At 31.2% G+C, this 15,729-nt stretch overlaps 1 protein-coding gene across 5 annotated transcripts in view; it reads left to right on the top strand.

Moving 5' to 3' along the window:
• The window catches only part of LOC142231626 (coactosin-like protein), a 73,922-nt gene extending 64,552 nt beyond the window's left edge, over positions 1-9,370 (top strand). For all 5 annotated transcript variants that reach the window (XM_075302258.1, XM_075302256.1, XM_075302257.1 and 2 more), the window contains 3 exons: positions 3,331-3,413; positions 8,661-8,901; positions 8,996-9,370. In XM_075302258.1, coding sequence (XP_075158373.1) covers positions 3,331-3,413; positions 8,661-8,901; positions 8,996-9,112 — 441 coding nt within the window. In that variant the 3' untranslated portion in view covers positions 9,113-9,370. The remainder of the gene's footprint in view (positions 1-3,330; positions 3,414-8,660; positions 8,902-8,995) is intronic.
• The last annotated feature ends 6,359 nt before the right edge of the window (positions 9,371-15,729 follow it).

The raw sequence follows: 15,729 nt of genomic DNA, 5'->3' as shown, positions 1-15,729 counted from the left end.
TATATTCAATATATTAATAAAACATGTCTTTTATTGAAGATAAAATTGCTTATAGAAATAAATAAAATTGTATTTAAAAACGAAGGTAAGCAGTTCTAATTACGAAGTAAAAGTTTTACCACAAATGTGTAAGATTTGTCGAAATGAATGAAAAAATTTCAATAAAATCATTCCATATATGAATTCAAATTAGTTAAATTTTTTCATTCTGTAGTATAGTGGTATATAAATATAGGAAAATGTTAACTAATATATGGAATACATTATTCCTAATTTCTACGAAAATCACATCGTTCAAACAAATAAAAATGTCTTTGGCGCTATACGAAGTTCAACTTTCTTCACAATGAGTTCATTTTAACTTAAAGAAGGGGTCACTTTTTTCTGGGTGTAGGTGACGGTTTTGCTATCTATAGTGATACACTGGAAAAAATGAGTTGTGTTAATTTGATTATCATTTTTCATGTTAATAACGGGGGATATCGTGGTGCAATGGTTACCATGTCAATCATACAAGCATACAAAGGGTCGTGGATTCAATCCCAATTTCGACCAAAAACCAAAAAGTTTTTCAGAAGTGGATTATCCCCTCTCAGTAATGTTAGGGAGACTGGTCAAAATTTTATTTCTATAGAAAATTTGCGAAAAAAAATTATTTCTATAGAAAATTTTGTTAAAATTTCTATTTCTATAGAAATTTTTTTCAAAATTTTATGTCTATATTTTTTTTTTTTCAAAATTTTATTTCTATAGAATTTTTTTTTTTTTCAAAATTTTATTTCTATAGAAAATTTTGTCAAAATTCTATTTCTATAGAAAATTTTTTGAAAATTTTATTTCTATAGAAAATTTTGTCAAAATTTTATTTCTATAAAATAATTTTGTCAAAATTTTATTTCTATACATTTTTTTTTTTCAAAATTTTATTTCTATAGACAATTTTTTGAAAATATTGTCCAAATTTTATTTTTATACAAAATTTTTTCAAAATTTTATTTCTATAGAGAATTTTATCAAAATTTTCTTTCTATAGAAAACTTTGTCAAAATTTTATTTCTATAGAAAATTTTGTCAAAATTTTATTTCTATAGAAAATTTTGTCAAAATTTTATTTCTATAGAACATTTTGTCAAAATTTTATTTCTACCGAAAATTTTGTCAAAATTTTATTTCTATAGAAAATTTTTTTCAAAATTGTATGTCTATAAAAAATTGTTTCAAAAATTTTTTTCTATAGAAAATTTTGTCAAAATTTTATTTCTATACAAAATTTTATTCCTGTAGAAAATTGTGTCAAAATTTTATTTCCTATAGAAAATTTTAACAAAATTTTATTTCTTAGAAAATTTGGTAAAATTTTATTTCTATAGGTAATTTTGCCAAAATTTAATTTCTATAGAAAATTTTTCCAAAATTTTATTTCTATAGAAAATTTTGTCAAAATGTTATTTCTATAGAAAACTTTTTCAAAATTTTATTTCTATAGAAAATTTTGTCGAAATTTTATTTCTATAAAAAATTATGTCAAAATTTTATTTCTATAAGAAATTTTTTTTCAAAATTTTATGTCTATAAAAATTTTGTCAAAACTTTATTTTTATAGAAAATTTTTTCAAAATTTTATTTCTATAGAAAATTTTGTCCAAATTTTATTTCTATAGAAAATTTTGTCAAAATTTTATTCTATAGATAATTTTGTCAAAATTTTATTTAATAGAAAATACTGTCAAAATTTTATTTTTATAGAAAATTTTGTAAAAATTTTATTTCTATAGAAAATGTTGTCAAAATTTTATTTCTATAAAAATTTTATTTCTATAAAAAAACTTTTCAAAATTTTATTTTTATAGAAAATTTTTCAAAATTTTATTTCTATAGAAAATTTTGTCAAAATTTTATTTCTATAAAAAATTATATCAAAATTTTATTTTTATAGGAAATTTTGTCAAAATTTCATCTCTATTGAAACTTTTGTTAAAATTTTCTTTCCATAGAAAATTTTGTCACAATTTTATTTCTATAAAAAAATTTTGTCACAATTTTATTTCTATAAAAAAATTTTGTCAAAATTGTATTTCTACAGAAAATTTTTTTCAAAATTTTATTTCTATAGAAAACATTCTCAAAATTGTATTTCAAAAGAAAATTTTGTCAAAATTTTATTTCTATAAAAAAAAATTGTCAAAATTTTATTTTTATAGAAAATTTTGTCAAAATTATATTTTTATAGAATTTTTTTTCAAAATTTTATGTCTATAAAAATTTTTGTCAAAATTTTATTTCTATAGAAAATTTTGTCAAAATTTTATTTCTATAGGAGTTTTTTTTTCAAAATTTCAACTTTTGTCAAAATTTTATTTTTATAGAAAATTTTATCAAAAATTTATTTCAATAGAAATTTGTCAAAATTTTATTTCCATAGAAAATTTTGTTAACATTTTATTTCTATAGAAAATGTTGTCAACATTTTGTCAAAATTTTATTTCTATAGAAAATTTTGTAAAAATTTTATTTCTATAGAAAATTTTGTTAAAATTTTATTTCTATAGAAAATTTTGTCAAAATTTTATTTCTATAGAAAATTTTGTCAAAATTTTATTTCTATAGTTTGTCAAATTTTTTTCTATAGAAAATGTTGTCTAAATTTCTCGAGTATTTGACTTTATACCTATAATTCATTCTGATGAAGGCTTGTATCGGATGATACCCGTCTATTATTGTAACTCGCAAACTGGAAGCGTTCCAATTTGAAGACAAGAGCCAGGAAAATACTGGCAACAGTGTATGTTATGTGGCTTGCACTCCTCTACTGCTGATCACTCAAGTACTCTAAAAAGTATCTGTGTTCACTGTTTTACTCCATTCAACGGACATGTCATCAAGACCACAAAAGTTTTTCAAGTTTATCACGTACGGTCAACTCATCACAAATGCATTGACGTTTTTATTGTTGATTTGTGCAATGGACATGTCGACCATTTGCGATTGATAGATGCATTATGAGGTAAAAGCCAATCGGTGCTAATATATTTCAGGAAACATAAACTTTATATTTTTTATAGTTTATACTTTTTTGTAATATTTTTTTTCTTTTATTTTGGAAATTTTTTTTATTTTTTTGTCTTTATAATCGACCACCACTATAGTGGCTGACTGACAGACAAAAGGAAGTAAATATTGTTATCTATCCGTCATAACTCTACCATGGCACATCAAGTGTTCCTCCATAAATTTTGATTGAAATCAAAAATGAGTTTCCTCTTTCTTTGTTCGGTATTGTAATTTACAATTATTCATTATTTTTATCATTTTTCTTCTGTTCCATTTCAGATGCCCATGGCTACTTCTCTGGACAAAGATGCCATACGTGAAGCATATGAAGATGTGCGTTCAGATCTCACAGACACAGAATGGTATGAAATTATGTAGTTTAGTAAAAAAAATTAATTACGTCATAGACTGTAAAAAAATTTGGACTTATTTTGAAGAACATGCATCGGACATGCAATTTACACAATAGTGAGGGCATTTTTTTTATTTAAAATAATCTTCATAATGTTTGGTTAAAATTTTTTTCATTAAATTTAGGTCCCGAATCTTTGCAATTCGCGTCCCTCAGTTATTGTCGTATGTCTTTGAAGTAAGACCAATTTTCCTTAAAGTATAGAAAAAAATTTTGATTTAAGGAAATAACCTTTAAATTAACTGAGATTATCTGAGTTAATTTAAATATTCGTATTAAAGATAAAAACGCTTCAAATATAGGAGAAACTTATTTTGAGGATTTTGCATCTTTGTTTTAAGGTCAACAAGTATATACGGCCGTAAGTTCGGCCATGCCGAATCTTACGTGCCCTCCACCATAGACTACGTAGAAACTTCTACGTATGACTGTCATCCACAATCGAATTATTTGGGTTGTGGTATCTTAACACTTCTTAACATCGTTTTGTAAATTGTGAGTTAGTCCATACGTGGTAGAGAGCCAGAATTGAAATATTGGGGTCGCTTATATGGGTGCTATATACAATTATGAACTTGATATGGACCAATTTTTGTGTAAATGGGGATCGATTTATCTGAGGGCTATATATAACTATAGACCGATAAGGACCTAGTTAGGCATGGTTGTTAACGGCCATATACTAACACAATGTACCAAATTTCAACTGACTCGGATGAAATTTGCTCGTCCAAGAGGCTCCAAAACCAAATCTCGGGATCGGTTTATATGGGGACTATATATGATTATGGACTGATATGGACCACTTTTGGCATGGCTGTTAAATATCATATACTACCACTACGTACCAAATTTCAACCAGATCGGATGAATTTTGCTTCTCCAAAAGGCACCCTAGGTCAAATCTGGGGATCGGTTTATATGGGGGCTATATATAACTATGGACTGTTATGCTCTTCCAAGGGGCTCCGCAGGTCAAATCTTGTGATCGGTTTATATGGGGGCTATATATAATTATGGACCGATGTGGACCATTTTTTGCATGGTCATTTGAGGCCATATACTAACACCATGTACCAAATTTCAGCCGGATCGTATGAAATTTGCTTCTCTTAAAGGCTCCGCAAGCCAAATCGGGGGATCGGTTTATATGGGGGCTATATATAATTATGGACCGATGTGGACCATTTTTTGCATGGTCATTAAAGGCCATATACCATACACCATGTACCAAATTTCAGCCGGATCGGATGAAATTTGCTTCTCTTAGAGGCTCCGCAAGCCAAATCGGGGGATCGGTTTATATGGGGGCTATATATAATTATGTACCGATGTGGACCAGTTTTTGCATGGTTGTTAGAGATCATATGCTGATACCATGTACCAAATTTCAGCCGGATCGGATGAAAAATTGCTTCTCTTAGAGTCCCCGCAAGCCAAATTTGGGGGTCCGTTCATATGGGGGCTATACGTAAAAGTGGACCTATATGGCCCATTTGCAATATCATCCGACCTACATTAATAACAACTACTTGTGCCAAGTTTCAAGTCGATAGCATGTTTCGTTCAGAAGTTAGCGTGATTTCAACAGACGGGCGGACGGACATGCTCAGATTGACTCAGAATTTCACCACGACCCAGAATATATATACTTTATGGGGTCTTAGAGCAATATTTCGATGTGTTACAAACCGAATTACAAAGTTAATATGGGGGTATATGGTGGAGGGTATAAAAATAAGGATATTATGGGAAGTTTTTGAAAAACGGGAGCTATATCTAAATTTGAACCGATTGAACCATGATTTGTTTCCACATATAGTTAGTACTATAAAAGATTAGATTAAGCCAACTTTGAGTAGGATCAGTTGATAAATAAGGGTTTTATGGACAAATTTGGGAAAATCGGGCGATACATACATATGGGAGCTATAGCGAAATCTGAACCGATGTCTATGATTTTTTTGCACATATAGTTAGTACTACAAAAGGTTAGATTTAGCCAACTTTGAGTAAGATCAGGTAATAAATAAGGCTATTATGACCGCATTTTGGAAAATCAGGCGATGCATATATATGAGAACTATATCTAAATCTGAACCGATTTCGATAAAATTTCGCACATACAGATAGTACTATAGAAGACTAGATCTAGCCAACTTTGAGTAAGATCGGGTAATAAATAAGGGTTTTATGGTCAAATTTGGGAAAATCGGGCGATACGTATATATGGGAGCTATAACGACATCTGAACCGATTTCTATGAAATTTTGCACATACAGTTAATACTATAGAAGACTAGATCTAGCCAACTTTGAGTAAGATGGGGTAATAAATAAAGATTTTATGGTCAAATTTGGTAAATTCGGGCCACCGTGGTGCAACCGAACACCAAAAAAGTTTTTCAGCGGTGGATTATCCTACCTTAGTAATGCTGGTTACATTTCTGAGGGTTTCAAAGCTTCTCTAAGTGGTTTCACTGCAATATGGAACACCGTTCGGACTCGGCTATAAAAAGGAGGTTCCTTGTCATTGAGCTTAATGACAAGGGTCCGATTTTTTCGTCATTGTGTCAAATAAACACTCTCCACCAAATTTCATCTAAATCGGTTAATAAATGCAACCGGAATCCAGCGAACACCAAATACATGGACGAACGGACCCATGGGCTAGATCAATTCAGATGATTCTGAGTCGATCGGTATATATTTTATGGGGTCTAAAACCAATATTTATGATAGGTACATAGTTTGGCAGATCCAAGTTATTACACCCTGATCAGGTTAACTTTTTTTTTTAAATCCCACAAGCGTCTTTTAAAACAGGGATATCCCCTTCCCCGATGAAATATCGAAAAATTAAGGTGGAGGATTTCTGCCTAGAGACCACCCTCGATCTGCTCAGAAATTCTAGTTTCAAAATGTCGGGGAAGGGAGAGGTCTCCCTCCCCATCCAAATATCAACAAATTACGTACCCCAGATTAATTCCATAACCTCCTCCACGTCTTCTGTAAATTTGAAGTAAATCGAAGAAGTTTACTTTTTCTCACTGTAGCAAGGGGAGGCCCCCTCCCTTTGTCTAAACGCCACCCCCAACGTTTCTCCAAATTTTATAATAAATCACAGGACATTTTTCAAAAGTTGGGCAGTAGGGAGGTCAATCCCTCTTCCAAATATAAAAACCAGGTACCCCATATCACGGAAATGTTTCCAATTAAAATTATAATTGAATTTTAAAAAATATTAAATTAAAATTTCATTAATACAACAAATTTTTTTAATTGAAACAAAAATTAATAGTATCAATTATTTTTTTAATTGGATCATTTCATTTTTTAATTGACTTTCAATTAATTTCTTAATTGATACTATCACTTCTGTGATTGAAGATATTTCAAAAAATTAATTGGGTCAATTAATTTCGTAATTGAATCAGAATTTTTTTTGTGTGTGTACTTTAAAAAAAAATATGATAAAATGAGGAAATAACGTAGCGGATCTTTGTCTAGGCGCATCAACCTTCCCTGAAAATTTCAATTAAATCGAATAACTGTTACTTATACCCTTCACCACTACTGTGGTACAGGGTATAATAAGTTTGTGCATTTGTATGTAACGCCAAGAAGGAAAAGCCTGAGACCCATCGTTTAGTATACCGATCGTCTTAGAATTAAATTCTGAGTCGATTTAGCGATTTCCGTCTGTCTGTCTGTCTGTTGATGTATTTTTGTGTGCAAAGTACAGCTCGCAGTTTTAGTCCGATTGTCTTAAAATTTGGTATAGGGTCCTGTTTCGGCTCAAAGACGATCCCTATTGATTTTGGAAAAAATCGGTTCAGATTTAGATATAGCTGCCATATATATTTTTCACCGATCTGGTCATAATTGGCGTGTATATCAACCGATCTTCCTCAAATTCCGTACATCCGAATATTTTATGAGTCTCGAAAAACTTGCAAAATATCAGCCAAATCGGTTCAGATTTAGATATAGCTCTCATTTATAGCTTTCGCCCGATTTACACTCATTTGCCCACAGAGGCCAAGTTTTTGCTCCGATTTAGTTGAAATTTTGCACATGGAGTAGAATTAGCATTATAGCTATGCGTGCCAAATTTGGTTGAAATCGGTTCAGATTTAGATATAGCTCCCATATATAGCTTTCGCCCGATTTACACTCAAATGACCACAGAGGCCAATTTTTTGATCCGATTTAGTTGAAATTTTGCACAGGGAGTATAATTAGCATTGTAGCTATGCGTGCCAAATTTGGTTGAAATCGGTTCAGATTTAGATATATCTCCCATATATAGCTTTCGCCCGATTTACACTCATATGACTACAGAGGCCAATTTTTAACTCCGATTTAGTTGAAATTTTGCACAGGGAGTAGAATTAGCATTGTAGCTATGCGTGCCAAATTTGGTTGACATCGGTTCAGATTTAGATTTAGCTCCCATATATATGTTTTTCTGATTTCGACCAACATTTTCCTTGTAAAATCGCCACTGCTTAGTCTAAAAGTTGTAAAGATGACTCTAATTTTCCTAAACTTCTAATACATATATATCGTGCGATAAATCATAAATAAACTTTTGCGAAGTTTCCTTAAAATTGCTTCATATTTAAATGTTTCCCATATTTTTTTTACTAAAATTGTGTTCCAACCTAGTGCATTAGCCATCTTAAATTTTGAGTCTATAGATTTTGTAGAAGTCTATCAAATTCTGTCCAAATCGAGTGATATTTAATTGTATGTATTTGGGAGAAACCTTTATATATAGCCCCCAACACATTTGACGGATGTAATATGGTATCGAAAATTTAGGTCTACAAAGTGGTGCAGGGTATAATATAGTCGGCCCCGCCCGACTTTAGACTTTCCTTACTTGTTTTAATTAGATTATTTACCTTAAAATAAAATTAAAAATAAATCTTAGCCTTATCAAATTTATTTAACTTAAATTAAATTAAATGTAGCAAATTACGCTACATTTAATTCAATTAAATTAAGAACAAATTTATGAATATTTCATACAATGAAAATAAACTAAATTTATAATTTGATATCTCCCCAATGTTGATTTCCTTAAACCGACTTAAATTTTCGCCTTTGAATTGCAAAAAAAAACACTTATTTTAGTAATAATTCTTAATAATTAATTCTTTAATTTCGATTATTTTTTCCTTATCTTTTAGGGCCGTTTTCAAATTCGATGGTCCCAGAATAATCTGCTCCCTCCGCGGTCAATGCTTCGAAGAGTTCCGCCAACAATTCGGTGATAATGAGCGTGCCTTCGGTTACATCCGCATACAGATGGGCGATGAAATGTCCAAGAGAAAAAAATTCATTTTCCTCACATGGATTGGTCAAGATGTTGGTGTCATACAAAGAGCCAAAATGTCAACAGATAAGGCCATCATCAAGGATGTCTTAAATGTAAGTCCATAAATCCATAAAGGCACTCTAATAGAAAAAGTAAATCTTCAAGCCTTTGTTTGATAATTGCTTATGTTCTTTGCTTTATTTGCAGAACTTCGCTGTGGAATTGCAAGCGGGTGTTGACAATGAATTGGACATTGAACTCTTCCGGGATGCCTTAAATCGTGCCGGTGGTGCTAATTATGGTACTGGTGTGCGTAACTTTTAAATCAACAGCAAATAAAAAATTAAATTGAAAATGTCCAGCAAACTAAAAACTTCCATCATGATGCATGGATGGATGGATGGTGCGATCGAATCTCGTCACATCCCTCCTTTAGTCCGCTCGATCGCATCGATTGTTCGCAAAGTGTACTTTTTTCTCTATATCCTCTTCAATTTGAATGCAAGAAAATTTAAGACGTTTTTTTATATTATTTTTATATAAGAGCATAATGTTGCAATAAAAGTCCTGATTAGCTTCTAAGTGTGAATTTAAGGCATTAAATTTTTAACTCTGTCTCTGATGATGAGAGAGATGTGGATGATAATGGATAAATGATATGCAATTGTTTTACCTTTCAGTTTTATTTTATCTTCAAGATTGATCATCTGACTTTGTAGTTTTTTGTTTGTTTTTGTTTCAAATCATCATCACAATCATCCTTTATTTTCTCTTCTCACTCTCTCATTTTTTTGTCGATTTGTCCCTTTTAATTTTTTTCAATAATTTTCAAAATATTTTTAACTAAGCAAAGATTGAATTTCTCTTTCAAAAGATAATGTATTTTTAATAATAAAAATTAAATAAATTTAAAAACTTATTATAAAAAAGTCAAATAAATTTAACAAAAAATTAAAAAAATATAATGGTTTTATTTGGTTCTGACTATAAGTCGATTGTTTGTCAGGGCATACAAACGAATGATGTGTTTTATATGGACACTAGGAAAGGTACATATATTAAAATCAGCAGTCGTTTATATTTTTTTTAATTACTGCTCTAGCAAATAACTACGATAGTTGCCTTTTATTTCGTGGAATTAGGCAACCTACAGCTGCGGCAACTACGATAGTTGCCTTTTATTTCGTGGAATTAGGCAACCTACTCAGAACGTTTTGACATATGAAATTTCGTACTACATTTTTTACATCACTTCACAAAAGTACAATGATCTTTTTGATACAATTTGATATATTCAGTTCACTTCAAAATGTTCTTGAAGTATCAGCGGCAATTTATAACAAGTAAGGAAAGTCTAAAGTCGATACCATATCACATCCGTCAAATGTGTTAGGGGCTATATATAAAGGTTTGTCCCAAATACATACATTTAAATATCACTCGATCTGGACAGAATTTGATAGACTTCTATAAAATCTATAGACTCAAAATTTAAGTCGGCTAATGCTCTAGGGTGGAACACAATGTTAGTAAACAAATATGGGAAAAATTCAAATCTGAAGCAATTTTAAGGAAACTTTACAAAAGTTTATTTATGATTTACGGCTCGATATATATGTATTAGAAGTTTAGGAAAATTAGAGTCATTTTTACAACTTTTCGACTAAGCAGTAGGAAAATGTTGGCATTTTGTCGAAATCAGAAAAACATATATATGGGAGCTATATCTAAATCTGAACCGATTTCAACCAAATTTGGCATGCATAGCTACAATGCTAATTCTACTCTCTGTGCAACTAAATCGGAGTTAAAAATTGGCCTCTGTGGTCATATGAGTGTAAATCGGGCGAACTATATATATGGAAGCTACATCTAAATCTGAACCGATTTCAATAAAGTTTCTCACCCTTGGCTACACTACTAATTGTACTCCTAGTGCAAAATTTTAACCAAATTGGGGTAAAACTCTGGCTTCTGGGACCGTATTAGTCCATATCGGGCGAAAGATATATATGGGAGCTATATCTAAATCTGAACCGATTTCAACAAAACTTGGCACGCATAGCTACAATGCTAAATCTACTCCCTGTGCAAAATTTCAACCTAATTGGGCCAAAACTCTGGCTTTTACGACCATATTAGTCCATATCGGGCGAAAGATATATATGGGAGCTATATCTAAATCTGAACCGATTTCAATCAAATTTTGCTCACTTGACTATACGACTAAGTGTTATGTTTGTACAAAATTTCAAGCAAATCGGTATAAAACTCTGGCTGCTGGGTCCATATTAGTTCATATCGGGCGAAAGATATATATGGGAGCTATATCTAAATCTGAACCTATTTCTCCAAAATCAATAGGGTTCTATTCTGACCCAAATTAGGAACATGTGCCAAATTTGAAGGCGTTTGGACTTAAATTGCGACCTAGACTTTGATCACAAAAATGTGTTCACAGACAGACGGACGGACATGGTTATATCGACTCAGGGACCCACCCTGAGCATTATTGCCAAACACACCCTGTGTCTATCTCGTCTCCTTCTGGGTGTTACAAACATATGCACTAACTTATAATACCCTGTTCCACAGTGTGGCGCAGGGTATAAATATGGGAAACATTTAAATCTGAACCAATTTTAAGGAAATTTCGCAAAAGTTTATTTATGATTTATCGCTCAATATATATGTATTAGAAGTTTAGGAAAATTAGAGTCATTATTACAACTTTTCGACTAAGCAGTGGCGATTTTACAAGGAAAATTTTGGTATTTTGACCATTTTTGTCGAAATCAGAAAAACATATATATGGGAGCTATATCTAAATCTGAACCGATTTCAACCAAATTTGGCACGCATAGCTATAATCCTAATTCTACTCCCTGTGCAAAATTTCAACTAAATCGGTGTTAAAAATTGGCCTCTGTGGTAATATGAGTGTAAATCGGGCGAAAGCTATATATGGGAGCTATATCTAAACCTGAACCGATTTCAACCAAATTTGGCACGCATAGCTACAATACTAATTCTACTCCCTATGCAAAATTTCAATTAAAGCGGAGTAAAAGATTGACCACTGTGGTCATATGAGTGTAAATCGGGCGAACGATATACATGAGAGCTATATCTAAATCTGAACCGATTTCAATAAAATTTGACACATTTGACTACACTACTAATTGTACTCCTAGTGCAAAATTTCAACCATATTGGGGTAAAACTCTGACTTCTGGGATCGTATTAATCCATATCGGGCGAAAGATATATATGGGAGCTATATCTAAATCTGAACCGATTTCAATAAATTTTGGCACACTTGACTATAGTACTAATTGTTCTTCTTGTACAAAATTTTAAGCAAATGAGGGTAGGTTATGTGGCAGCCCGATGTATCAGGCTCACTTAGACTATTCAGTCCATTGTTATACCACAGTGGTGAACTTAGGGTAAAACTCTGGGCGAAATATATATATATATATATATATATATATATATATATATATATATATATATATATATATATATATATATATATATATATATATATATATATATATATATATATATATATATATATATATATATATATATATATTTCCAAAATCAATAGGGTTCTATTCTGAGCCAATCGACCAAAATTGAAGTCGATTGGACTAAAACTGCGACCTAGACTTCGATTACAAATATGTGTTCACGGACAGACCGACATGGCTATATCGACTCAGGAGCCCATCCTGAGCATTTTTTCCAAAGACACCATGTGTCTATCTCGTCTCCTTCTGGGTGTTGCAAACATACACTAACTTATAATATCCTGTTCCACAGTGTGGCGTAGGGTATAATAATAATATTTTTTCCAATAACCACATCTTTTAGGTACTGATCAAGTTACAGTAAAAAGGGATAAAAATTGTCCATCAATAATTCGGTGTGTAGGGCACCAATCGACAAAATTATCTGATATCAACCATTTGAAAAAAATCTGTCAGATCATGGTCAACTTCTGAGTGAAAAATTGTTTTCATATCAATTAATATTTCCAATATTGAATGCCTTGTTACAAAATTTTGCCCCAAAATTGCAATGATTCTATGACTCAATAATTATACGAAAATATGATGAAGGTTTTAGAAGTTTGACTCGTCATGACGAAAGAATGAGTTTACTCATTTCCCACGAATATCGAGGGACAGTGGGAACTTCTGTCATTTCAAGCCATTTTATAGCCAAGAACAAAGTGTCAGCCAGTGTGAGGTACCCTGATTGTGAAGTTCTCAAACACTCACTCAAAACAACACTCAAAAATATTGGCAGTAAGTATAACTAAGAAAAATTCTACGACTGGTTTTTGATTTCTGCTAGTTTCCTTTCCTTTTACAAGTTAGTTAATAAATCTTATTGTTTCGGTTATACTATATTTCAATCTATTTTTGAAATTTGATACAATTTGAATCCAAAAAGTACACTTTTATATTCTCGTTGGAACAATTTAAAATTTTGAGTTTTCATCCCTGCATCAAATGTATGTCTCTTTTTATTTGATTTGCAAAAAATTAAAGATCGAAATTGAATACATCAATTTCCCAAAATAGATTTAATACTATCTAGATTTAAATTATTTTTAGAATTTCCTGTCTGGAAGGAATGCATTACACTAAATAAATAAATAGTAGATATCTAAAGTCAATAGTTCGAAAAAGTTTATTTTCGACTTTTGTATACCTATAATGTATGCAAAACCTGGTTTAGGTTAGGTTAGGTTAGGTATAGTGGAGACCCATATTTCAGGTTCACTTAAACTTTTCTGTCCATTGTGATACCACAGTGGTGAACTTCTCTCTTAGTGCTACCCACTTTCATGTTTAGGGGCTTCCTTTTTATTGACAAGTCCGAACGGCGTTTTACATAGCAGTGAAATCACTTAGAGAAGTTTGTGCAAATCTTACCTTTAAAATATTGAAACTAATGATAGACAACTTAGATTTTCATGATTTTTATATCAATCAATTTTTATCCAAAAAATAAATAAATCTTAATTTGAATATTTTTTTACAAAAATTTAGCAATTTATGCTATATTTTTGATCTAGCTATTTTTGCGTGTCTGTTTCTACTCTTTGGGGGGATTTACCGTCGTCGTCGTTCTTTTCGCTTCCCGTTTCTTCGTTTTTTTGTTGCAAAGACTTCAATAATTCCGCCTTAAATCCGCGTACAATTCGCAATTGCTTCTGCAAATACGCCTCTGTATTGGCCAGCAAGGCCTCCGTCTTTTTCATTGCTTTCAATTGCTTTGCCGGGAAATAAAAAAAAATTAATAGAAAATTTATAATAAAAATTTAATTGGTCCTGTGTGTACTTACTTTCTCCATTTTCAAATAACTGTTCTTATTGCTTTAGAGTTGCCATATTTATAACGTACGAATTTCGGAGTAAAGGTGGGTATTAAGTTCGAGTTTAAGGTGGGTATTAAGTTCGAGTTTTTTCACTAAAGTGAAAACTAAATCAGTAAGAAAAGGCATAAAATTATACATATTTGTTGCACATTTTATTATAACTTGATGGGGAATAGCCCAGAGCAAGTTTTCACAAAGTTTGTATTCCTTAAAAAGTATTATTAAAGAAAAGTAATCGTGAAAAAATGGCAATTTTAGCGGCTAAACTCGAACTTAATACTCACCTTTAGCCGCTAAAATCGTCATTTTTTCACGATTACTTTTCTTTAATAATCCATTGTAAGGAATACAAACTTCGTGAAAATTTGCTTTGAGATATTCCCCATCAAGTTATAACGAAATCTGCAACAAATATGTATAATTTTATGACTTTTTTTACTGATTTAGTTTTCACTTTAGTGAAAATTAGCGGCTAAACTCGAACTTAATACTCACCTTAAGCGCGTATATGTAACGCATTGCAATGGCGCTTTACATCAGTGTTGCCAGGTTAGGGGTTTTCCCCCCAAATTTAGGGGTTTTTTCACGTTTAGGGGGATTTTTAGGGGTAAAATTTATTTGGGGGGATTTTTGGGGGTAAAAAATTATTTCAGACCTTATAAAGTGGAGCAATTCCCAAGCAAATTCGGAACACTTCTAGCATGAGTTATGAGAAAAAAGATGCGGGAAGTAAACAAGAAGATCCTATATACAAACAAGTATGCAATAGCATTATTTTCGTTACCTTTTTTAAACTCTTCTGTTGAAAGGGCATTTTTAATATTTCACAAATTTAAAAACAATCGTATCTTAACTTAGCAGCTGAAAGCTTTTTAAGAGTAAGCCGGCTTTTTAAATTGATATACATATTGTATTATTACATCCAAAGAAAAAATAATTTCCTCAGGGATTAAATTTTTAACAAACGAAAATCTCTTTTGTTTTAAAGTATTTTCTTAAATAGCAAATTTTATTTACTTCAAACGAAAAAAAAAATGTTAGCATCAAAAGAAAACTTAGTTTGTCTAAAATTTTGTTTCTCAGGAAAGAACTCTTCTTTCAGGATATATATTTGTGTTAAATTTAATTTTTAAAGTGTATCACTACACGATTTTTTTCACGAAATTTTGGGACCACTTTTTGTACTTTTTATATTCTGAAAAATTTTGGGGGTTTTTGAAAAAAGCTTAGACCAATTTAGGGGTTTTTTTCTTAAGATTTGGGGGGAAGAATCAAAAATCACCTGGCAACACTGCTTTACATCAACTGATGGGCCAAGACAATCCCCTTGTCTCTGACTGGGGTGCAACCTTAAACCTTAAATAAATAAATAAATATATGTAACGCAGCTACGTGAAACACAGCCATTGCGGTCGTCGGTAAGCGAACATCAGTGATTAAAAATACCAAAGGTCGAATGGGATTCCATGCGACTAGGACTGTCATTCGGGATCGATTTTTCAAAATCAGCTAAACGCGATCTTGCCATATTGTCGTCGAACGTTTT

The sequence above is a fragment of the Haematobia irritans genome, chromosome 3 (genome assembly GCF_050003625.1).
Source record: "Haematobia irritans isolate KBUSLIRL chromosome 3, ASM5000362v1, whole genome shotgun sequence".
Lineage (NCBI taxonomy): Eukaryota > Metazoa > Arthropoda > Insecta > Diptera > Muscidae > Haematobia > Haematobia irritans.
This window is presented reverse-complemented; position numbering and strand designations above follow the sequence as displayed.